The 23,295-nt window shown below is 40.0% G+C and overlaps 3 protein-coding genes across 17 annotated transcripts in view; 1 reads left to right on the forward strand and 2 right to left on the reverse strand.

The window, feature by feature from the left end:
- The window catches only part of kif1aa (kinesin family member 1Aa), a 37,133-nt gene extending 34,545 nt beyond the window's left edge, over positions 1-2,588 (reverse strand). For 9 of the 15 annotated variants that reach the window (XM_072390123.1, XM_072390124.1, XM_072390129.1 and 6 more), the window contains exons 1-2: positions 2,244-2,587; positions 357-525 (exon numbers count right to left, since the gene is read on the reverse strand). In XM_072390123.1, coding sequence (XP_072246224.1) covers positions 357-462 — 106 coding nt within the window. In that variant the 5' untranslated portion in view covers positions 463-525; positions 2,244-2,587. Of the gene's footprint in view, positions 1-356; positions 526-2,243 lie in introns of all 15 variants that reach the window. The other 6 variants (XM_072390119.1, XM_072390118.1, XM_072390116.1 and 3 more) reach the window with 1 other exon arrangement.
- Positions 1-23,295, forward strand: part of LOC140312341 (allantoinase, mitochondrial) — a 505,108-nt gene that overhangs the window by 472,587 nt on the left and 9,226 nt on the right. The gene's annotated exons all lie outside the window — the stretch shown is intronic.
- LOC140312332 (tetratricopeptide repeat protein 39C-like) lies at positions 10,317-22,996 on the reverse strand. Its single transcript, XM_072390131.1, has 14 exons — positions 22,272-22,996; positions 21,512-21,560; positions 20,256-20,384; positions 19,726-19,840; positions 15,396-15,756; positions 13,364-13,532; positions 12,950-13,043; positions 12,744-12,851; positions 12,546-12,655; positions 12,321-12,444; positions 12,113-12,210; positions 11,910-12,014; positions 11,768-11,806; positions 10,317-10,724 (listed from the first exon to the last, which is right to left on the reverse strand). The coding sequence occupies exons 1-14, from the start codon at positions 22,415-22,417 to the stop codon at positions 10,635-10,637; spliced, it is 1,737 nt and encodes a 578-aa protein (XP_072246232.1). The 5' UTR covers positions 22,418-22,996; the 3' UTR covers positions 10,317-10,634.

Genomic DNA, 23,295 nt, shown 5'->3' on the forward strand with positions numbered 1-23,295 from the left:
GGTAATGCCACACCCTTAAAACAGCAGCCTCAACCTGCTGGACAGCAGTAGGCCCAGCAAAAACTGCACAGGAAGGACTCCCTGGATATTAATTCGATGGCATCCAATGGCACCTGTGGGCTTCAAACCCAATCTACAAAGACTCCACCCCATAACCTGCAAGGCCCAAAATATTTATTATATTTATAATATTAAGTCCCGGTAACAGACACTTCAGGACACACTCAAATGTTATTTGTCTGTGCCAAGACTGGTCAGAGCAATTCTGTACTGCATGAGAAGGATTAGTGTTTATTGTTTGCAAAAGTACCCCAACACTGTCATCTTGATTACAAAGATCTGCCAGGAGTACTTACTGGTGGTGTTTCCCGACATCTGGATGATGCATTTACTTTCTTTTCCAATCTCTCTTGAATTGAAGGGGCGGACCCGCACCGCCACCTTCACAGAGGCCCCTGCCATGGTGCTGTCTTCTTAGCACCTTTGGTGCCTTCTCTAATGCCCAGAAGAGGGGCCTGACGGTCTCTAAAAGGGTGGAGAAAATGAAGCCTCATAAATAAATACAACAGCAATGCTATTTTTTTCTGGATGCGTCAGTATATATGCAACTGATGTGTCATAACATACCTCAGCATGTGTTATTTCATGTCATGCTATATCGTGTAACAAAACTGCTGTCTAATTTTTACATTGAAAAAAAAAAACAAGAGAAAGGCAGTATATCAGAACTTGTAGCTGATTTGATCAGGACAATAGAGGAGGGTAGGGCTGTGTGGCTGTAACATGAAAAGACCATGCATGGTCAGCTGCAGCCAAGGGACATGGATAATAAAGCTGGCTGTAACAAAAGAAGTGCAGCAGCAGCTAAATGTCAGGATATTTCTCTGGTCGAGAATGGCACTGAAACCACCCACAAATCCAGGGTCTGGCTCCTTTCAACAGCCCAGTCTCACAAATAGCTCAAAACCCGTCATACCGTCTCCTAAAAGACTAAAAATTAGCATTACATCATTGTGTGATCGTAATTTCTGTGACTCATCCTTATATCAAAAAAGTGTTTCCATTAATAAGCCAAACAGTGATCAATTCCAGACATTTCAGCTGTCACTGCTGCTGACTCGGGTCTAATGATCTAATGCAGCATGTTGTTATGAGCACATTCATTTATTTAATTCAATCATAGCTCAAGCTTACAAAAAATGTTTGATTTTGAGTCGGCACCCAGAGTATCAGTTTGTGACTGGTCATCATGTAAATTTGCTGTGTCACCCTGCTTTCTAGAACATCTCCTACAGCTGGCACCTTAAACATGAATTTACCAGACTTACAGGCACGACCTGAACTCCAGATAACTGTAGATAATCTACTACAGGGTACAATGAGGACTTGTTGATAATGAAACAAATAAATAGTACAAAAGATTAGCGTTTTATTAATTAATTCACGTTTTGATATTAAACTAACGTTTAATTATAGGTCTTGTCCACCCCCTGTGCAACATAATATTACACGTGGAAACATTCTTAAACACACTTTCGACATTTCTAATCAGAAATCCATGGTCATAATCTGCACGCGCAGAAGCTCAGACCAATCAACTGATGATGCAGCTCAGCTGGGCGGCCACCATTTCCTGGTGAGAAAAGCTTAAATACCAGTGAGTACTCGTGAATGACAGCTGTCTAATACGATTCCACCTCAGTAATTCTGAGTATAGGACCATATAGCGACTATATTTGTTTATTTTTATAGCTTTTTTAAGACGACAGAAAATTTAAAAAAACATGACTCAACGTTGGCTTGAGGCCTAAATAGGCTAAGCCCAAAAGTCATTCTTTATTGTTAGTCCACACTTAACAATTACTCCTTTCGTCAATTTTAGATCTAATAAATTTACATTAAAGGCAATACATCTTGTATGTTACCTGTCGCACATTGACACTGCATGTATGCCTGTGTTCTTGCAAACAGGACTCAAATCTGTCCCATTTTGCATAAATATATATAGAAAAAGACGCAATCAAATAAGATGACAGTACATGACTCTTGTTACGCAGGAGCTTAATGTCCTTCTGCAGCTAAAGGCCACTATCTATCCGACACTCAGCTTTTACAATGGCCGCACCCTATGCACATCTCCTCCCAAGAGATTTAACACTGGGCTAAGTAAATAAAGACTGTCTCATTAAAACTGCATTATCACCGAGCATTGGAAAATAAAGAGGAAGAAAACGCTATCCTACCTCCGCACTGCTAATAATGTGTCGTTTGTAGTGCTCGTAGGTTTTAATGTCCAGCCCCGTGGATACCTCCACCTTCGCAGGTCTCCTCCAGGTCTGGCAACTGCCCGTGTTAGCAGCCTCTGTTCCCCATCAAAACGGGACTGGCGGAGGAGGTTTGGAGCCGAATTCAGCCTTTAAATCACCTAACTACCCACCCTCCGCGCTGTCTCGACTTGCCTTGATGAGTGAGCAGGGAAGGTGGTCAGTCCGCCGGTTTTTCACAAACCGAGGCGGTCAAAATGGCTCTGTTGTCTCCCAGTCTTTGGCAAGGATGCTCGAGCTCCACTGAGCCGGTGACATCATCACCGAGGGAGGTAGCAGCATCAATGCAGTAGACGAGGGAGGTAGGGAGGGAGCGGCTGAGGAAGGGAGTGAGATTACAGTTTCACACACAAATAAAAGCCACTGTAGTATAGTTCTTTGATTTTAAAGTTTAAAAAAATAATATATATATATATATACATATATATATAGCAGAGGAATAGGAGGAATTTTTTCTCAAGCGTTAAAAACTATTTTATTGGATTGTTTTTGGAGTACGGGACTTAGAGCCACAGAAAGGCTGTTGTATGAGTACGTTTTAATAGGTCAAAGCAGGGACATCAAGCTGAGGGGAGACAAACTGGAACAAAGGAGGTCGCTGCGCCAGGAAAACCGAGTTCAGTTCAGGGAAATGAAGATAACGTCTTGTTAAAGCGTGACTTCAGAGCAGGAACAAAACAGCCATTATATTTATATTTTTATATATATATATATATTAGTTTGTTTTATTATTGTATTGTCACTGCTGAGTATGCCTCTTTCTGGGATGGTGTATGTTTTCAATTTGAAGCTGTGTCCCTGATCAGTTGTGCCCCTGTACACTATGTCTGTTGCAGCTAACTATAAATGACAAGTGATAACATCCTCACTTCCATCAGATTAGGCTTGTTATGTGAGGAAAACATTCTTGAACAATATATATTTACAGGGAAGGCACAAGTGACACACATTTCTTGACAGGTGTCTGTGGGAACTACATCACTATGTCAGAATGAAGACAACCAGGACCTTGGTACTGGCTCACCCACATGCTACTGGTTTTGATGATACTGACCACGCCTGCACTTTGCCAACATGAAGACATTTTGAAACGTGACAGCAGGGTTTTTTTTTTAAGTGGAAGGCGGGGCCTCCCTGAGGAAACTGTTTGAGGGGAGGCTCAGACAATGTAAATGAAAAAATTACATTAGTCATTTCATTAGCACTTAGATGTGGATGATGGAGAACATCTCAACATAAATTTGGTTCAGGATGTTCATTTTGGTGGAGTTGTTTGTATGAATTCTGCGGATGTACGATCAAAATGAAAGGAGGGTGGAAAAGCTTTATACTACCTGCCTGGAAGCTATGGAAAAAAATGTTTTCAGCAAAATATCTTCTATGACTTCTATGATCTTTGGGAACAAAAACTACTTGCTGTAGCCATTAGGAACATTCCTTTTCATTCACAAGGGCAATGATGTTAAAGAATAATCAAGTGGAATTTTTAAAAATATTTGCAGCAAATGTCAGCACATTTCAGAAAATGAAAAGCATCTACCAATAACGACCTTTCTAGTGTGAACAGAAAAATAAGATTAGTGTTCTGTGGTGTGAGTGACCTACTGTACACACTGCAGGACTATAATGGTTTAGTGTGTGTAGAGCTTGTTGCTATGAGGTCAGTCCCTCTTTTTTATGATCATCCATCTTTACAGAAACAGTGCTGCATTAGAAATTATCTCATAGTTCAATAAAATACACCTGGTCAGTAGCTTCTTGCACAGATGCAGTATCTGGATGTTCAGTCCATCTCCCACAGTGAATACGAATGTTTTGCCAAGTGTGTTGCAAAGAGGCTTAGGAACAATAAAGACTAGTGAACAGGAACTCTCTATCTGGTGGTGGGATGCTTCAGCTGCTCAGGTTTCAGCCTGAGTGAAACACAATGCAATTGTGTGTGTGACCTTGCTCTTTGCACAGTCCTGCCACTCCTATTGCTCTCTCGCTCTCATTCACACACACACAGTTGATCATGAACAGTTATTGAACAGTTGAACATCAGTCCTGGACCAGCTCTTTCTCCTCAACGCCTTTTAAATACAATTATTTTAAATGAATTAATCAGAATTAATATTTCATGCAAACACCTCTTTTAAGAATCATGCAGAAAATGTTAAAGGTGTGAATGACAAATGAAAATGAATGATGTAACTGGAATTAATCACACAGTAAAGATATGCTGCATACACCCCTAGTTTTAAAGTAAAGTGGAATCAGTAAATGTGTTTTGATTATTTGGGGTTACCAGTGAATAACAGAGGATGACGCAGGCAAAGGCGTGTCATTGTTTCTGTCCGAACTTCCAGCTCGGCACTGCCACATCAAAATTCAGAGGCAAAGGTCCCTGAATAATTTATTAGTTGAGTGAGCTGTAGCCTCGAGCCTTGTGTGACAGACATGTTTTCTTAAAGAGACGTTTTTGGTGTGTCTGTCAGCGTGTGGAGAGCAAATTGCTTTTTTTTTTTTTTTTTTACAAGAAAGCTTAAATACAGCTCTTCAGAATTACAAATAACATCTAAAAGAACAGTTTGGACCAAACAGATTATTGTTCATAGTGATATTCTAACCATGTTTCTTCAAATTCAAAAGACTTAGCTGTGAATGTTTATGGATATCTTTTACTTTAATTTAATGCCACATTAGTTAAAAAAATGTTTGAATCTTAAGCTTACAGAGGGGATGCAGCTGAGCTGCATCATCAGTTGATTGGTCTGAGGGAATACCTATTTTGGAGTCCTTGGATAAGTTGTAAGAAGACACCGCCTCTCAGTAACGCTATTGTTCAGTTTGGGGACTCCAATGCTCACATAGGTAACATGTTGTTGGACTTGTCTGGTAATCACAGCTGGACTGTCGCAAACACCATGTTCAAGCATAGTAGAAAACCCGAGGTCGCTGGTTGAAGATAGATTTTATATTGTATCATCAGATCTGTTGCCGTGAACCTTCTCAGGTAAAGGGAAGAGCTGAGCAGTCAACTGAACACGATCAGGGAGAAAGGAGAACTTAGGACAGTGATGCACCTAAAAGTATACCTATGGTGTGTTCAGAGACCTAGTCAGATGCCCTGGTCCTGGAAATCTGAAACTCCCACATCCAGTAAAGCTTCTGTGGCATTTTCAGAATGACAGGAGGTTGGTGTCCAAATAGCCCTTGTTCTAGACTTCCATTGCTTAAGCTGGTGTATGAATGCCACTTTGGGTGAACAAGATCCTCACTAAATTACTTAAGGTTGTGGATGTTTTTGTCCTATTTGAATTTGCAATGTATTGTGAAAGTTGAGGACAGTGCCTCTGAACTGGCAGACTTGAATAGTGGTCCTCCTATTTAAAAACAAGGATCATAACATTTCTCTGCATCCCAAGGAAGATCCATGTGGACTATTGGAGAGAAGAGTTCTTCTTTAGTTGAACCTTGGATTCGAGAGGAGCAAGGTGGTCTGTGTCCTGGTTAAAGAGCCAATGTACCTCTTTATTCTCTCACTAAGCCTACGTATGTCAGTGTGGAAAGGACATGTGACAGCGACCCTTCGGGTGTTTTGAAAGTCAGGGGCACTAGGCCTGTTAATTTCTCATTTGATCACTACACAACTTGAACAAGACACAACTTGAACAATTTACATTGCTGGTAGTCTGTCAGGCATGTTCCCGATGGGTCTGTGTCACTGATTTCATTCATAACTTTTATGGGCAGAATTTTTAAACACAACAAAGAGCAGAGAGTGTAAGCTTTAGTGGACTCAGAATAATGTTTTCTTCTTTTTGCAGATTATGTGTTCCTATTGGATTTATTGAGCAGTGGCCTCCACCTTGCACTAAGACAATTTTCAATCTAGTAGGAAGCAGCTGAGATGAGATTTAGCACGACAGTGTATAGTCATTATCCAGAACAGGATTACTTGCCCTGTTGCTTCTAAAACTGTAAGTTTCACAGGGTTTTGTTCATCAGCGGGGAGGAAATGGAACATGAGACTGTCAATGTGATTGGTGCTGTGTTTTGAAGTGATGTAGTGTACTTAACTTTTGTGGGCCAAAAGAACTGCATGGAGATCCACCATAAGGCAAAAGAGAACAAGGTCTGGGCATCTTTGCTAAGACATTTTTAATTAAACATTTTGGACAGGTTTTTAGGTGCACCATCCATTGTTATGCACATTCCTGAGCCTGAAAGAGCCTTGGAGTGCCCAGAGACTGAGATGTGTATATGTTGTGAATTATATTGCACATCTATTGATTTCACAAATATGTCCCATTCAGAGTCCTAAAAAATGTTAATCAGAAAAAGCAAGACAGTTATAAATAAACTAGAACTTTTTCTGAACATGTTTGTTCTTCATATGTATCGTAGTATATGACAATATGCCATCTTATTCTTCTTAGGTCCTGTAACATCATCCTATCTTGTCTCTTGACATTTTTGGTGGCTACTGAAGGTGTCAGTCAGGCTCAAAGGGAGCTTTGTTATTTTAATAGCAGCGTTACATCTGTTAACTCAAGGGGGAGTCAAAGAGCGAAAGATTTCCAAATTCTCAAGTGATCCTTCAAGTAAAAGAACACAAGATTACAAAAAAAAAGGAATAAAAACACTTAAGTCTCCCAGGCAACATTTGTTATTGAGACACATATGGATAAGAAGTGGGCTAGAAAATAGACCATATAGGGCACTGTCAATTGGCTTGATTTTAGCTCAGTGTTAATTGCCAATGTTTGCTTTATATAAGCTTGGACTAATTCAGTGTTTCTCAATTCCTGTCCTCATGACCCACTGCCCTGCATGTTTTCAAAGTTTCCCTCCTCCACCACACCTGATTCAAATGATCAGCTCGTCATCAAGCTCTGCAGTGGCCTGATAAGGAGCCATTCATTTGAATCAGGTGTGGTGGAGGAGGGAAACATCAAAAACATGCAGGGCAGTGGGTCATGAGGACCGGAATTGAGAAACACTGGACTAATTGCTAGGTGAGCCCAAAGTGTCTCAATATTAATTTATTGAAACCAACTCGAGTCCCATTTGAAGTTTAAACACACATTTTGCAGTAGTGATACAGCCAAGATCCACACAGTAACAAATCGTAAGAACCAATCATCAATATCAATGTGGGCAATCAACACTGGTCTAAAATGGAACCTAGGAAAAATCCCATATTTGTCCAAATGTTTTGGTCTAATATTATACAGCCTAATATTCGCAAATTATCAAAGTGTCCATGTGTAAGTATCACTATAATGTTGCAGTTGTTGAAGGTGTGCCTGGTTATACTAATCTGTATGAATGATCACCATCACAGCAATTCCTGGCTGTTATCTGTGAGATGAACACCCCCTGGTGGAGTATGCACACAAAAAGCAAGAGAGGGATTACATTATGACTGAAATATACTTTAAAAGTCTGACTGACCCATCGGTTCAGGCTTGTTAAATAGAAATTACTTATTGTTATGTTTTTGCATTTATATAAAAGAAAAAAAACCCAACAGGCTGAATGGTAACATGCTAAACAAACCTGGCAAGGATGCAAGTTGAAACCTGTCAGTGGCGTCTCCGCTGGCCACCTCTGCTCTATTCCAGTGGTTCCAGGCCATAAATAGGATACCAACATCAGCATCTTAATCATCTGCTGTGAATTGCAGCTATTTTTTTTTCTGTAGATTAAGAGCAGATACTGCAGACTACAGGTTGGTGCGTTTGCCTCTAAAACAACAGAAGAAAAACTGTCCCAAAGCATAGTATTTCAAAAGAAAGAAACTCACAAGGAAAGGAAATAGCAACTATTTACCCAGACTAATGGAGAACAGTTTATTGACACAATGGAACGTCATCCTCCTAACTTATGACGTCAATTTCAACAAAATCTCATGACAAAATCTTTTAGTGACAGAGGTATTCAGTACAGCAGGTAAGTAACATCTTACTGATATTATACCGTGACATTACGCTCACTGCACTGACCGCTCGCACAGCAGTCACCTCAAAATTTACCACAATTCACATCCATCACAGTCACAAGGGTTGACAAGCATTGCTTTGACAGGTCAGTGTAAGAAAAATAAATCTATAATTCCACAACTTTGAACGTGAAATGAAAACCACAATGGGCTATTGTTGAAAGCCTTTGTAAATGACGACACAGTGACTGTCATTTGCCTATATTGCTCGGATGACAAAAACAGTGTCCATTAATAAAAGATACGCTGCACTGAAAATTTCATATGTACAGTCTGAAACTGTTTACAAAGGTTTTTAAAATTATGCTCCTGAATGTACTTTATCCAGTAAGATCTTACTTTTGAATTAGCTTGATCGGTAATACTGGCTATTACAGTAATCAAAACAAATCAGCATTAATATTGCTGTTAAACGTAAACCTTCTTTTATGAAATACATAAAGTTGTTACTATTATGAACCTATTCAAAAGCCCCTGTTACTAAAACACTATTAAAACAAATTAGTAGTAATACATTGCTGACATTTAGCAGCACCTTTTAAGAGGCAACGTTGCAGTACTGGGGGTACTGTATTGAAATACCTTCATGTATACGCAGGAATGAACAGACTGGTACATTTGACTTCAGTACAATCTTAAAGCCACTGTTACCCAGCTGTGCCATACACATTGCACAGGCTCAATGCCGAATGTAACATAAAAGAAAACTCATTGTGGCCACTGTGAAGTGCGGTGATTTAATTTATTATAAACGCACAATGTCAAACTACTCAAATGTGACTATCTCACTTTATCCTTGTAATTACTCTGTGTGACTTGAGGTGACCAGTGATGTTATTCTACTATTCCTGCGATGGCTAATTAGACTATTAGTTTACCTGTATATTTCCATTGAGAATAAAAGTGGCCCTTGTTACATTTGAGTTAATTACCAAGTAACTTGAAAAGCAGATTTTTAGATCTAATTAGGATGGCCGAAGCTCAGGTGTACAGAAAAAAAAAAAATCTCTAGGTAGGAGTAGACAGAACTCCTGCACAGCAACTTTTCTTATAACTTCTTCTCATTACAACTTCTTGTACACTTAATGTTTGTGTACGGTTATCTTGCTCATGGTGGGAGGTGTCTTCAAATAGACTTTATGCATGCAGCCTTTGGGACTGATAACCTGCAAAAATACAATCCATGATAGGCCTCACCTGCAAAAGTGTTGGCTAAATCTGTCTGACATTTTAACTCTCCATTTTTTCTTCCTGATGAAGATCTAAGCACAGAAATGTTGGATTTCCAGTTAAGATTATTTAAATTATGACAGTCTCCGACGATGTCTAAGGAACTGCAACTAGGAAAAGCACTATTTAAACAATAAAATGACAGCTGAACAGGTTTCCACCCATAGAGTCTTTATAAGTAAATATACATACAAATATTAGTCTAATTTTTAATAATTACATTAGTAATTATTCTCTATCCTATGTAATGTGATAGAGGACTGTTATGTAGACTCTAAATTTGAGTGAATATGAAAAACACAAGTATCTGTTTGTTGTTTTTTTTAACATTACTATAAAGGGAAATGTGATCCTCATTAAACATACTTATGTAGTGAATTGCTCACTGAAGGAAGGACATAGTTAAAATGATCTAAATGCACAAGTTGAAAATGTTACGAGCCAGCAAACACATAGCAGTGAGGAAAACACTTACAGGTACAGTAATCTGGAGATTTTATGAAATACATCTGTTAATTTTGTCAACAGTTTGTCAATCAGTTTCATCTCTGTGCATCCAGTCCAGAAACAGGCCCAGGACATGTTAGCCTAGCTTAGCACAAAAACAGGAAGCAGGGGAAGAGGGCTTGCAAAGCAAGTTATGCAGTTTTCTTTTTACACTTTACAATCTCCGCAATTGTGTAGCATCAAAGCAATATTCAGGTTTTCACCCTGGAGTAACTAAACTGAAGTATGATTGTACTGGTGACTAGTTTGGAGGCTAAAAAGACACTAGTTTGGAGGCTAAAAAGACACATATGTACCAGTTTAACTTTGGAGACTTCAGGCATAGTTTGTAATACATACAATTTATATCTAGAGGTGTACTAGTGTGAGCACATGTCGCCATCTGTTGCTGTATAAAATGCACAGAGATGGCACTTCATTATCAGTCTGACTGGGTAAGGTGACAAACATATGATACACTACATTTTTAAATTACTTAAAAATGAATAAACCCAGGGATCTGTTCACCAGGATGTCAAACAGTAACTCTGAATGGCTAAAAACTTTGTGCAGAGCTCGAGCCATCATCAAAGCTTTCCTTCCTTGAGTCACTGTGGGACTACTTCCTTCAAAGAAGCCAGAGCTGAATGGATGCGTACATGTAGGCGGTTTTCAAAGTCATAGCCTGTAAAGTCATCCTGAAACATTTCAAATAGTGAAATGTGAGATTAAATTCTCAAGAAAAAAGTCTGTCAGTTATTGTGTATTACTTGGAATACAAACCCCATTTCCAGAGGAAGTTTTTTTAAGTGCAAAAAAAATTCAAATTTCAATTCAAATCAATTCAATGAACAAATTGAAAATTAAGTGCAAGAAAAACATACATCTTTAATTTGTTCATTGATTTGCACCTGTGTTTAACACACACAAGAAGGAAAGGAGATTCAGAAAGAAAGGAAATTATATTCAGAGTCTTCACCGACCAACTTCCCTATATTTAGAAAAAATAAAAACAAACCTAGAATTTGATGCCAGCAACACAAAACTGAATCATGTTAACCATTGTGTTACATTGGGCTTCCTTTTAATTTCCCTCTTTCATTATTTGGAAACTAAGAGTAATAAATGCTGGCGTTTTCCAAGGAGAATCTGTGTCCAGTCATGCTGAATACTAAATTTCAGCTGCTTAACATTTAGTGGTTGTTGCTGTCTGATTCTGCTCTTCATTAGGTTCTATACATCTTCAAAAGAAGATCTGTATTGCAAGCAGGCCATTCAACTATTCACACTCCATTTCTATGAAGTGACACTGTTGGAAGTCATGCAGAATGTGGTCTTGCACCGCCCTGCTGAAATAATGTCACCTTGATGGAGGCACATTTCAGTGCTCACCCAACAGTAGTTGGTTGGTCATTCATTGGTCTTTAAGTAGTTAAATTTTCCCAGACCTGAATCTTTTCAGAAAATTATGCATTCTGGATGTTAAAAGTGGTGGGTTCATCCTTGCTTTGAAAGACTAGCCTTTCGTGGATGCTCCTTTTATACCCATCCCCAAAACCCTCACCTGTCACCTGGTATACTTGCAGTTCTACAACTTTTTGTTTGTATTTTCTTGTATTTAAGCTTTTTTGAGTCTGCTGCTGGCATCAAATTCTAAATTTGCTTAGATTTTGTTGCACTTTAGAAAACCTTTAATCTTTTTTATGAATGGGGTAGTAATTAAATTCCTAATAAATCTTACCTTGGCTTGAAGTAGGAATGATCTTCCCTTTCCCACTGTCTGAATTTAAACATAAAGTGTAGGGTTATAACATGGATTTACAGGTGAGCAATCCAACAAAACCTTTTATACAAATAATGCTGAATGAGCAGACCTGACTGACCTCTGGTTTTGCAATGAGTATACATCCCAGCTCATAGACAGCATATGGCTGAACATACGAGTTGATCTGTCGTCCGTACTCGTCTCGTGCAGCCAGCTGAAATGACTGGATCACAGACAAATTGAGGAGGGAGGGCTGAATGAGTATAATTACCCATTTAGATAAACCGCAAAGCAATAGATACGCACAGATTAGATGACTACCTGAATAGCGTCTCTAATGTTTCCGTGGCATTTATGAATGGAACCAAGAAGGAGATGTTTCAGGCCTCTGCATGAAGCGTCGTCTAAACTCTGCAACACTGAGTTCAAACCACAGAAAGTGATCACACAAGGTAAAAATGACATTCTTATACACAGGGCTGCAGCTAAAAGTGGTTCTGTTAGTCTGAATCTTGAGGGTTACACTAACCCTGATTCATTATCTGCAGTTTAGAAGAGGAGCAGTTCGGAAGTGCTTTCCACAGATAAAGTACTTCAATTACGCCAAGGATACAAAGCTCTCTGGTGGGCGAAACCTTTCTCAATCTCTCAGCCTGCAGATACGAATTGAACAAGAAAGGAAAACTTTTGTGACTAACTTGAGATGACTTTTGAAATAGGATATAAAAAAAAAACAATTAAAAGTTACACCAACCCTTTTAACAGCAAACTGCTCTATCTGATTGTTTTTTCTCTTGAAAAGCTTCTGCACATCTTTGAAAACTCCACTTGCTCCATCCAGGTCCCCTGAAGCCCCCTGACACACTGAAAGGAAACACAAATGGGGACCATGAAGAACACACCGCAGAGGCACTCCAACAGTTTAAGTATGTTTAGTGTTGGTCAGACTTACCTCCAGTTAAGTAAGCATAGTAACACTGTGACCATCGTGACTCATTCTTCAGTCTTTCAAAGGCTCTGTAAGCATCTTCAAAATTCATCTCTATCATGCTACACCACCCTGACACAAAGACAAGCAGACAGGACAAGATGATTCCCTTGCTGCAATGTACGCCAACTGTCAACAAGCCACAACTAACCAGATGAGAAAACACGTACCAATCTCATAAAGACAAACATGCTGGATCTCTCTTTGGTCTGATGCAAGCTCTAATGCATCATGGAAACAGGTCAAAGCACTGTTGATATGGCACTGGGGACAGAGGAGAAAGAACACACACTGACAGGTAACATCAACCATGTTAGACACAAACTACATGCATGTGTTGAATGAGTGACTTGGATCAGTAGATGGTTGTTCAGATGTATGTGAGTTCATGAATTCTGTGACATGCATGCAAACTATATGTGCTTGAAGAGAGGCTGCTGTGCTGGTTGATGAAAGAGTATTTTCAGGTTCTCCTATTCAGTATGTTTTCTCCTGTGTACAGTAACAATAAAGCAAAGGCTTCAACAGACTTTGGCTTCAGTATCACAAATGATCAATGCTGACTCAATGCCTGCTGGACTTACCTCGAGCCTTTGCACTCGTCCCTTAAAGAACATGAAGAGGGACGAGTTGGGGTAAACCACTGACTTTCTCTGCAGAATAGCTTTGGCTTCCAGCAGCCCCGCGTGTGTGTCAGAGCCATCCAGAGCAAAGAAAGGCAGCACTACTGTGTGGTACCACAAGAGGGCCAACCTGAGCAACAAAACAAGACATTTAATCCAAACCTGGGGTCCGTTTCGCAAAGCAGGTTCATCAAACTCTGGGTCTAAAACTCTGAGACTCCAGAAATGCTGATTTGAGTTAGTTTAGTCAACTCTGAGTAGTTTCATCTTGAGTTAAGCGCATGCGCCACAACTATAAAAAGCCAGCATCAATGGATCCACAATTCGACCAGTCACCTTGGCAACGGGGAAAAGGAGGGCTACGTTTTTACCAACCTCGAATTGGAAATCTTAATGCGCTCATACAGCGAGTTTCGACAAGTTTTTTGAAAGACGTGCAACACCGTTGCAGCTGCAAAAGAGAGGGTGACAGCGTGGGAGAACATTGCTGCTCGGGTCAGTGCGTACGTTTAAAGGTAGTCCTTTGCAATCACAACAATATTACAAGGTAAAACTGCTTGAATGGTAGCCTATTCATTTATTTCATTTAGGTGCAATCCCGCAGGGGAGAAGCGCACTTGGCAGCAGCTTAAGATGAAATATAAAAACATTGTTCAAACAGGTAAGACCTCGGCATGGAGGCACCTCATTTTGGTCATGTTTTCCACTGTAAAGTAAATATTAAGTGGCTATTTGACTGTGCAGTTGTTTTATCCCCAACATAATGCTGTTTTCACACACATAAATGTCTTCTCATCTATATCATATTCTGTTAAATAATTAAGCCTATTTAAACTAACACAGACTTCTACTCAGCCAACAGAAAGAAGGCAGATGCCCGTAAAACGGGTTAGAGGTGACGGTGCTGGGCCACTCTAACAGAGGCAGAGGAGCTGGCCCTAAGCCAGAATATTGGGAGGCCAGTGGCTGAGGGAATCCCTGGAGGGAGCTCATCCTCTGAGTCCATCCCCCAAGACACAAGTGCCTTATAATAGGCCAATAGATATGTTTTTTAAGCCTGTTCAAACAAATCTTTTTTTTTTCGTCCCAAAAGATTCTGATGGTGCCGCTCAAAAAGATAATTGTCTGGAAATGCTAAAACATCTATGTGTGGTCTGATAACCATCTCCTGGTGGTTTTTCTAAACTGAACATGCCGTGTTTGTGAAAAAAGTCGCCTCCTACTGTACCTAATGGAGTTCCAGAACTTCTAGAAGAACTAGGCTACACCAAAACTCGCCTGCTGACTGAATGAATGAGGAAATCAAATGGCTGAAAGAGGGCGGAGACAGAGAGAAACTCGAGGTTTATTGAGAAAAACCTGGTCCCAACCAGGTTAGGTTCATAGAGTCTGTTACTATGGTAACTGACCGAGAGCTTAAGTTACCTCTCTCTCTGAAACAGGCTCGAGTTACCCCTCTTTCTCTGGTTTGAGTTACCTCCCTTTGTGAAACAGAGTTTCCCTCATTTCAGGGTTAATAAACTTTTCACTTTTCACTGAGTTTTCACTTAACCTGCTTTGTGAAACGGACCTCTGTTTGGTACAGTTTTCACAATTATTCGTTGAAGCTCCTGTGATGAGTTGGCCTACTCAAATTTTTATGTCATGTCGGAACATGTTCCTCCAGTGGTTTTCGATGTGATGCTGCCATCAAATTTAAGATGAGCTACTATTTTTCATGAACCAGTCAAATGTTTCACTTTCAGCAGTTGATCTGTTCTATTCTAGTCTATTTTGAAAATTAAAAAAATATATATTGGTTTGTGTTTGAATGCATAATGGTAAAGATAAACATATACTAAGGATGACTGATTTATCCCAAAAGCAATACAGTTACATTTAGCATAGATAAAGCCTAGCACTATCTAAAACTATCTAAAATCATTTGACTGTTTTATTTATTTTTTTAATTCCTTTATTTGTACAAGAAATGAGAAAACACGAGGCAACTCACGTAGCTAGTGGTGCCTTCATGTCCTTGCTCTCACTCGCGTACATAAGGGAGGACAGACCCTGGAGACGGTCGCCAGGGAAACCGAGCAGGTTGATAATCTTGAGCAGGTGTGGTGGTACCATGGATATGCACAGGTGGAAGAGGCCATAGCCGAAGCTGACAGAGCCCTTGAGTCGGTCCAAAGCCTCGGCCGTAACGCCATTCTCCACTGGTACATTGTGGTTGGCGTTGTCTGCGGAGAGGGCCTCGTGGTTGCCTGAGGGCCTCCGATGACTGGTCTGCTGCAGCTGACTGATGTCACTGTGGCATTTATTGTACATCTTCCACGCTTTACGGAGAATCCAACCTCCTTTAATATATGCTGTTCATGGAAACAACATGGAGATAATGAGGTGGAAGAACAAGACCAGCCTTTTAACAAACCACAACAGCAAAAATGGTAAACAGTAACAGCTGAGCCTCAGCTTCAGATCTTAAAGATATATGTTTGTGGTTAAACAAATACTATGAAAATGTTTCCTCTATGCGACAACCACGCAAAATCCATTTTTCCAACTTCTACAGGCTGCCCACTTTATCTTGATTAGGGTGGCGGGGAGCTAGAGGCTATCTAGGATGACACTGAGGCAAGAGGCAGGGTACACCCTAATAGGTCATTAGTCCAACACAAGGCTAATATACAAAAAGGTCAACTATACTCACACTTATAGAATCACAGATTAAGCTAACTTGTATGTCTTTTGACTGTGGGAGGAAACAGAAGCGCCTGGAGGAAAGCAACACAGGTACAGGAAGAATACACTCCACACAGAAAGGGCTCCACTGAGGTTCAAACCAGGAACCTTCTTGCTCTGAGGTGATCACCACACTAATGTCATTTAATGCTGATTTTGAACTGAAACTGGAGGTCTATACTCAAAATTAGATTATTTGCTCTGGGCTACTGCAGGCTCAGACGTCAATCTAGTAATTCTTAAATGCCAGATTTTCCAGACTACACCGTGTGCTAAAAGACCACCACAACAAGGGGAGAGGATGAGAAATGTGAACAAGGCCTCGTTGGTGTTGGAATAGCCCACCTAGATGGGGAGTTTTTATTCCCACATACAGGTATTGTAAGGTAGGTGCAGGTTGTTCCTCCTGGAAACGTTTGATTATTTTAACACTTCTGTAATTAAAACAGTCTTTATTTAGCTATTAGCTTTTTTTTTTGTTCTCATGTCTGTCAATTTTAAAGTGAGTTCATGTACCTTGTCTCTTTTATCTATTTTTGTAAAGCACTGTGTAAAATTGTTATGAAAAGTCTTATTTTTATTCTTATTATTATCATATACCAGGCTAACACAGTAACAAACATCTAATGTCTCTTTTCTTCTTTTGTCTTTTGTTTCCTGTCATCATGACCCAAAAAGGCTATTCCAGATGCAGAGGAGGATACATTAGTACTCAGTTCAATATTTTCACACATAATTAAGGCCATAGCTGAAAACTACCACCTGAGAAGGTACACAAAGGAAGTGGAACAGTATATCCACAACTTTTAGTGCAAAGTGATCAGTTTGCGGAATTAAAAAAGACAAAAAGACTTTCAGAGAGCTGCAAAAGATCTGAGCTAAAACAAAAGAAGGAGGACTAGAAAAAACTGGGAGAGGAGAAGCAAAAGCTGGAAAGAGGAAAAAGGAAGACTGGAGGAAGTTAAGAGAAATTTGGAGCAGGAGAAAGAGTTACTGGACGAGACAAATAAGAAAATGGAAAAGAAAGAAAGAAAAATACAGAACTGGGATTGGGAAGAAATAACTGGTCAGGCTGAAGAATAAGTTGGACGAGAAGAAGAAGGAATTCAACCCTTGAAACCCTTTGTAACACCATCACCAACGTTGGGTGTAAATAAGAGATGTTTGGAGGCAGAAAAGAGAGAATGGCAAGAAGAAAAGTAAAAGCTACTGAAAAGGAATGAAGAACTGCAGTTGGAAAAGAAAGCTGTGGAGGAGCAAAAGAGACAATTAGAAGGGGAAAGGAAAGAACTGTAGAATGCAAAGAATAACTTGGAAGTAAAGAGAGAAAACTTTGGAAGAGGATAAAAAACTGAGGGGAGAAGAGGAGAGAGAACTGCACCAAAGCATAAAAGAAAAAAGATATATGAAAAAGCAAGAACAGCAGATTAAAAAGAGAAAAGAGCTTAAAAAGAAAAAGAGAAAGAAAGCAGAAGAGGAGAAGAGGGCGGATAAAAAAGAAAAACAACGATAGGAAGAAGGAGGCTGCTTGTTTTCCAACACAGGATGAACAACAGTAAATCTTACCGTCTTCCCCTTTTTATAACTTCTCTCCATCCATTCTCTTTCTTCCTCTGAGTCATCCCAACACCAACCTTAATCAGTTTAACCCCTTTCCCTTCATCTGTCTATTTCTCCTCTACTCTCACGCCTTCTTTTCCCCATTAGCCCATCTTCATCTTTTACCCGTCTCCTTGTTACCCCTCCTCTATTCTTCACCCTCAACCCCCTTGCCGCTACACGTTTACCTCTCTCACATCTAACCCCTCGACACTGCACCCGTTGCAATCACCCCTCCATCTTTGTGTCATCTCCACATCCATCACTCTATATTAAACCTCTATCTTCCACACTCCAGTTTCCGTTCTACACTTTCTCTTAACCCTAAACAAAATCATATCAAATAATTAAAATACAACCTGACTACAGTATTATGCATCTGTGACGTTTTCAATGTCATGACATACATAACTCTGATATCCATACCATAATGCCAGCATGTATACTGTCAATGTCATTAACTACAGACTGACTGAAAAACTGTACAATTAAAATATCTATTCTTTTTAACCTGGATCTGGTTGGAAGGCTTTTGCTACACAGACTGGGACCAGCTCATTTAGAACTTTATAAAAAAAAGCAATAAAATATTAAAAGTAATCCTGAAACCCAGGGGACTTCAATGGAAGGAAGCCAATAACTGTGTTATGTGATGTTGCGTTTATTGTGCATATCTAAAGATCACATCTTTGTATATTCCTTCCATGTACATAGAGGTGATAAAAGCACTGAAGACTTTATCAAAGTGTCTGGAAAGGAGGTAGGGATTTCAGCTAGTAAAAAATTAGAAGAAAAGAGGAAAAAAAAGCTTGTTTTGCCTCCAAAACTGATTTGTAAGATTGATAAATACAAATTGATGATACAAATGAATACATTTGAAAACCATTAAGATTGTAAGCAGTCCAGAAACGTCTGCATGACAGGGAATATCAAAGTCCCCAACGAGTACATTTACAGAGAAAAAAAGAATGGGGCCCAAAATAGAGCCTTGAGGAATCCCAGAAATAAGCAAAACAACAGACAGACATACAGTTTTTCTGTATCGCTAAAACATTTCACTCCATTCTCTGAACCAACTTCCCAGTAGTTGTAATTGTAATGTGTAACGTTATTTTTAAATTTCAGAACACAGTTTGAGCACAGTGGTCAAGGATTTCATTCACTGGATCAAAAAAAAAATACCAGACTTGATGCAAATGCAAATTATGGTGTACAGGATACTAAAGCTTGAAACTATGAATGAACTGATATAATCTGACCTTGATAACCACGTTGTGATGTAATTTGACCATGTTCTAATTCTTGGCATGATGATGAGAGAAGCCACCACAATCCGCAGACTCAGACAGGAGAAGGTCATAGTTTACAGTATTTGGCCTTTGAATATTTAATCTACACAGGTGTTTCAGTCCTTTACTCAGCTGATATACATTACTGTAAATTAAATATAGAATGAATGACAGGGGGTGTTTTTGTAACTGTAAGTTTCCTTTATGTAGAATTGTAAGAATGCCATATGAGTATGGAGTGGCCTGTTCCTTTGTGCAATGCAACAAGACATGAATTTCTGACAAAGGGGAAGATACATGCACACTTTATAAATGCATTTTGCAATTTTTTTTTTTTTTTAGCTCGTTGGACATTCAGTGTCTCAGTATTATTGCTGAGTGACAGCATTTGTAATTGTCATGACAGCATGAATTATTAGTGTTTTGGTGGCTGTACAGCAATTTGCACTAAAGGTTAACTGAAGTGATCAGGTGTGTATTTGAAAGCACTCTGTATTAAGTGTTTTTCAACTGTGGACATGACCTTAAAACATTTTGTAGTTCTATTTTTAATGTATTGTAGGCTTTTTAGAAATAAATTAAATTAGTGGCAAATTGTCTCAAGCTGACATATATAAGTAATACTTATCAGTACCAGGATAACTGAGCCAACATTATCATAAAATTCAACTCACAAGACTGCTTGTCCTGTGAGTAAGATTTTATTACCTGAGAGTTCCTGTTTGACGAATGACAGAACAGCGAGGTACACTTGGCAGTCAGCGACAATGATCTGTCTCTGCAGACGGTCCACGACTATAACGCCTGACCGTTGAGAGTCCATCTGAAACATGCACACAAACACAGATGTGCAGTAAGCAGTTTGCATCTTGCAGCGAGTTTCTTCAATAACCTGAAGCCATGAGGCGACTCTGAGACTCCTCGACCAGTTTTTTGATTGAATTTCAGAGAAGCCCTAATTCAATCTGTGAGAGGGTTTATCAATGATCTCACTGCGGTCTGCATCGTTACACTGAATGCTGAGGATCTTAACTTTGAACAGAAGCATGTTCTTGCTGTGATATCAGGAAATAGCAGCCACATTGGAATCCAACTGAACGTGAAAATTGGTTTGATCTTTATCGGTGGATTTCACTTTGGCTCAGCTTTAACAGAAGCATTTTTATCAGTTTAATTTACAGGTTCTCTGTGGCATCAAACATTCCCCTCCCCCTGCCCCCTTATATTTTTGCACTTACACTCTTTTTAATCTTGTTTCTGATTGTCTCTAACACTCCGGCGCTGTCACTCTCACACAGTTTCTCGGTGGTCCTCAGATCATCACAGGCCGTCTGCATCTTTTCCTCCTCAAAGGTCATCATGGCGTTCTGAGGTGAAATACAGAAAAAACCCTCAATCTGGTTAGTTTTTGTGCAGTGACATCTCCTGGTTGAAGTGTATCCAAATGATAAAATAACTGATCTTATATAGCACTTTGTTATCTTGTGGTATACAAAGAACTTCATAATTTTTGCCTCATATACACACCAAATGCAAGGTGCTCGCTATTAGGAGAAGTGTCCCTGGCTCTGAATACTTTGCCATGTGGACAAGAGCAGCCAAACTGAACCACCAGATTTCCCAACAGACTGCTCCAACACCTGACCCATGGCCTCCAGTCAGAAAGCACTGCTTTATATTATTATTCTGAGATTCAAATGTCTTGTTACTCAAAGTAGATTTATGCTTGAGTTAATTCGCAATCTTGTTTAAAAAAAGTGAAGGCTTGTGTAATAGACTTAGCAGGAAAGCACAAAGGGTTCTTTATGCATAACAGTGAATGGAGGAATGCAGTGACATCTGCACAGCTGTGTGTGGGGTTTAAACATATGTCTGTACTGAATAAGCCAGAAAATCTTTGTTGGGATGCTGCTCAGACAGATAGGGATCACTTTAAATAAGGCAAGATGTATGTACACAAATACAGAGAGTAATCCAAAAAATGTATTTTTGGTTTCACATTAGCTTGGAGAATGTGTGCTACTCAGTATTTAACTATCACTGAGTGTGGATAAATGTCTGGCATAATGTTCAAATGTCCCCATCCCCACTGCCTTCTGGTCCATTTGGCATCTGGAGACAGAGGATGACATCATCTCTGGCCTCATGCTGTGCCAGTGTAGACAGGGAAGTGACAGAGCATGTGTGTATGTGTGTATGAGACCACTACATTTTGACAAATCCCCCTCTCTTATCATTGACAGACACACAGATGTGTCTCAGTAACGTGCTCCTCCGCGAGCAATGCTGTTGGGAGGAGGAGGCATTCATTATGTTAATGGGCGGAAAAGCAAAACAAGGGAGATGATGCGAGTGGTGAGAGTAATGCAACCTATTTGACAAATTAAGTTATCTCTGGTCTCTACGTTTGGATGCCTCTCTTGTAATTCTTGCTATTATTATTTCACTGACTTGTATTCCTCTCTGGAATTGTACTTAATTACCAGCAACTCACCAGGAAACTGACGAAACTGGCCCCAAAGCTCATCAGTGGGCTCTGTGTCCTACAAAGAGAACAGGAAAGAGGAAGAAGAGCAGGGGAAAAAACAGTAACAAAGTACATTTAGAAAATTGTCTAACTACATTTCTCCTGTAGTTTTGAGTTCTACAGAACTACAGGAGGCAGATTGTGCTCAGAAGACGTCGATTTTTGTCGACGTCACAACACGCAAGAAAGATAAAAGAAAGTGTCCAAAACAAGCTCAGATAAACCATGAATAATATAAAAGAGTAAAGGTTACTCTGCACATGTTAAAGCCGAAAGGTTCAGATTTAATAGGAAATATATATGAAAATCTATTAAAAAGGTAAAGAAAACAAAAGCAGGCTCTTCTTTACAAGTTTTGTTCTTTTAAAATCTGCACTGTTATTAGAAAAGCATGACATTTTGTCACTTTACAGTCTGCAATCGCAGATCCCTGAATTGGTATCTGAATAACTGACACTTAAACAGTTTCCTAATATAATAAATTCAGCTTCAGTGCAACGACGTCTGTTAGTGGGCCACACACTTGCCACTTGTAAACGGTGTTTAAAACGAGCAGTCAATGCTATCATTTATTTTGGGAACACGTGAGCATCAGGTGCGCCGTGCGCACAGTGGCTAAGTACATGTTGTACTCTGCATGCAATGTTTCAGCCACTTAGCTGAAAGCATTTTACTGGAAATGTCAGAAATGCTATGTGAGCTGATAGTGTGGAAATGATACAGTTACCTGTATCGCTTGAAAAGCTCGTCGCTTTCCTTGAATCCGTTGTTGAGCAGCATGTTGATGCCCTGCAGAGCCATCTCAGCATCATCTATGTGCTCTGCCTTCTCCTCTACCTGCTGCTGCTGCTGGGAGTGCTCGGGACCCGCCATTACATATATTACAGCTCGGCGGCTGTGGGCTCAAACCGGCGTAATTAGGAAAACAATACGATCCTGCGACCTCTCTGAAACAAACCCGCATTGGTTTCTTTCCACTGATGCAGGTGACAATCCAAACAGGGACGCGCCTTTGGTCGGCGAGGAAAAAAAAGATGTGCCGCTTCCGCAGGCTCCAGACGTCGGCGCTCCTCAGGCCACAGATGCCCAGATTTTTACACTGCAGAGCGATCCACAATAAGCATTGTACTTGCATGTACGGTCTTTCATAAGCCTGCACGCTTATTTATTCCTGTTTTGGCCATCCTTCAGTTTTCTGCTCGTTAATCTGATCCGTGCGGCAGCATCCCCTGCATTACATAACGAGACGGCTGCGGTGAGCTGCTGGAACCACGCAACGCACTCGTCAAACTGCCTGGCGTCATAACGCACAGCGCATAGCCGGGAGGATGAAGGGATGAGGGCCTGCTCATTCGACGCCGAATCCTGTCAGCACGCATCCATCAGACTCCTTCTGCACCCACAGGCTCCTCTCTCTCCCTCCGCCACACAGAGTAGCCTGGAGTCGCACTGAGGAGTTGGACAACTGAGGAAGAGTTCACATTTCAGAACTAGGGCATAAAACGTGACATAAAATAAAAACATCGCCAGACAGTGAACCACGGAAACTGTACCTAGAAATGCTAAAAAAGTAATTAAAGGTATTATTTATATATATATATATATGTGACAATGCTCCATGGGGGTGCTCCATTCAAATCGTTATCTATTTGCTGTAGGCCTACTTTGCTGAAGTAGGACGATAAAACTCTTTTGCTCGTTTTTTGCTTTGCCATTAACAGCAAATACTCAACAGCAGTTATAGTAGCTCG

The sequence above is a fragment of the Leuresthes tenuis genome, unplaced genomic scaffold (genome assembly GCF_036924035.1).
Source record: "Leuresthes tenuis unplaced genomic scaffold, fLeuTen1.0.hap1 SCAF_7, whole genome shotgun sequence".
NCBI classification, from domain to species: domain Eukaryota; kingdom Metazoa; phylum Chordata; class Actinopteri; order Atheriniformes; family Atherinopsidae; genus Leuresthes; species Leuresthes tenuis.

What these genes read in the sequence shown, in the direction of transcription:
- LOC140312332 (XM_072390131.1), bottom strand. Translation starts at nt 22,417, where the DNA reads ATGGCGGGTCCCGAGCACTCCCAGCAGCAGCAGCAGGTAGAGGAGAAG. An exon ending in ACTGCAGATAATGAATCAGG is followed by an intron (nt 12,211 to 12,320) that starts GTTAGTGTAACC and finishes GTTTGAACTCAG; the next exon opens with TGTTGCAGAGTTTAGACGAC. An exon ending in ACATTAGAGACGCTATTCAG is followed by an intron (nt 12,015 to 12,112) that starts GTAGTCATCTAA and finishes TCTGTGATCCAG; the next exon opens with TCATTTCAGCTGGCTGCACG.